The sequence below is a fragment of the Petaurus breviceps genome, unplaced genomic scaffold (genome assembly GCF_028583685.1).
Source record: "Petaurus breviceps papuanus isolate PSGF00001 unplaced genomic scaffold, PetGlider_PUasm1.0 220, whole genome shotgun sequence".
NCBI classification, from domain to species: Eukaryota; Metazoa; Chordata; class Mammalia; order Diprotodontia; family Petauridae; genus Petaurus; species Petaurus breviceps.
In genome coordinates, this window is record NW_027185876.1 from 18,938,895 (window position 1) to 18,940,293 (window position 1,399).

A 1,399-nucleotide genomic window follows, 5' to 3' on the forward strand; every position below is an offset into this window, starting at 1 on the left:
TTGCCTCAACTGGAAAATGGATATAATAGTAGTATCCACATCACAGAGTTGTTGGAAGGATCATAGGAGATAATATTTGTAAAGTCCTCGGCACAATGCCTGGCATATAGTAGGCACTTAATAAATGCTTGTTTCCTTATTCCCCCCCCCCAACTGCATGACTGGGCAAGTCACTTAAACTCTGTTTGCCTCAGTTTCCTCATCTGTGAAACATGCATAATAATAGCACCTATCTCCCAGGGATTTTGTGGTGATAAAATGAGATATTTGTAAAGTTCTTTACAAAGTTTAATGTAATTTAAATTTAAATATAAATGCTATTATTATTATTATTTCTACTCACCTTTGGAATTCTTCATTCTGTCTTGGGTGTATTTTCTCTTTTTTACCTTCCCTCTGTCTCATTTTCTTTGTCTTTACTCATTTGGTACATTAAAAAATATACTACTGCTACTACCGCAGCTATTACTGCTGCTGCTACTGTTACTACTGCAGCTACTGCTGCTGCTGCTACTGTTAACTACTGCTTTTGCTACTGTTACTACTGCTGCTGTTGCTGCTGCTACTGTTACTACTGCTGCTGCTGCTACTGTTACTACTGCAGCTGCTGCTGCTGCTGCTACTGTTACTACTGCAGCTGCTACTGCTGTTACTACTGCAGCTACTGCTGCTGCTGCTACTGTTACTACTGCAGCTACTGCTGCTGCTACTGTTACTACTGCTGCTGCTGCTACTGTTACTACTGCTGCTGCTACTGTTACTACTGCAGCTGCTGCTGTTACTACTGCAGCGACTGCTGCTGCTACTGTTACTACTGCTGCTGCTGCTGCTACTGTTACTACTGCAGCTGCTGCTGCTGCTGCTGCTACTGTTACTACTGCAGCTACTGCTACTGTTACTACTGCAGCTACTGCTGCTGCTGCTGCTACTGTTACTACTACGGCTGCTGCTGCTACTGTTATTACTGCAGCTGCTGCTACTATTACTACTGCAGCTGCTGCTGCTGCTACTGTTACTACTATTGCTACCATGGCTACTACTACTACCATCACTACTAATACTACTGCTATTATTGCTACTAATGCTACTAGTACTACAACCACGACCACCACCACTACTACTACAACTACTACTATCACTATTTTTGCTACTGCTGCTACTTCTACTACTATCACTACCATTACTACGACTTGCACTACAACAACAACTACTACTAACTGCTACTATTGCTACTGTTACTACTGCTGCTATTACTATGGCTACTGTTACTACTACTACTACTGCTGCTACTGTTACTACTAGCTAGCTGGCTGGTTAGGTCTATCCACTGAGAAAATTATTGTTTATTCTTATCACAGAAAAGATGAAGAGATACAGACCAGACTAGTGTGTGGAACTG

At 42.0% G+C, this 1,399-nt stretch overlaps 1 protein-coding gene across 1 annotated transcript; it reads right to left on the bottom strand.

The window, feature by feature from the left end:
* Positions 1-416: 416 nt before the first annotated feature.
* On the bottom strand, positions 417-1,181 carry LOC138166068 (antifreeze protein Maxi-like). Its single transcript, XM_069094511.1, has one exon. It carries the CDS (start codon positions 1,179-1,181, stop codon positions 417-419), a length of 765 nt encoding a protein of 254 aa, XP_068950612.1.
* Positions 1,182-1,399: the final 218 nt, after the last annotated feature.

Excerpts from the sequence above, each read along its gene's own strand:
- LOC138166068 (XM_069094511.1), bottom strand. The coding sequence starts at position 1,181 with ATGGTAGTGATAGTAGTAGAAGTAGCAGCAGTAGCAAAAATAGTGATA.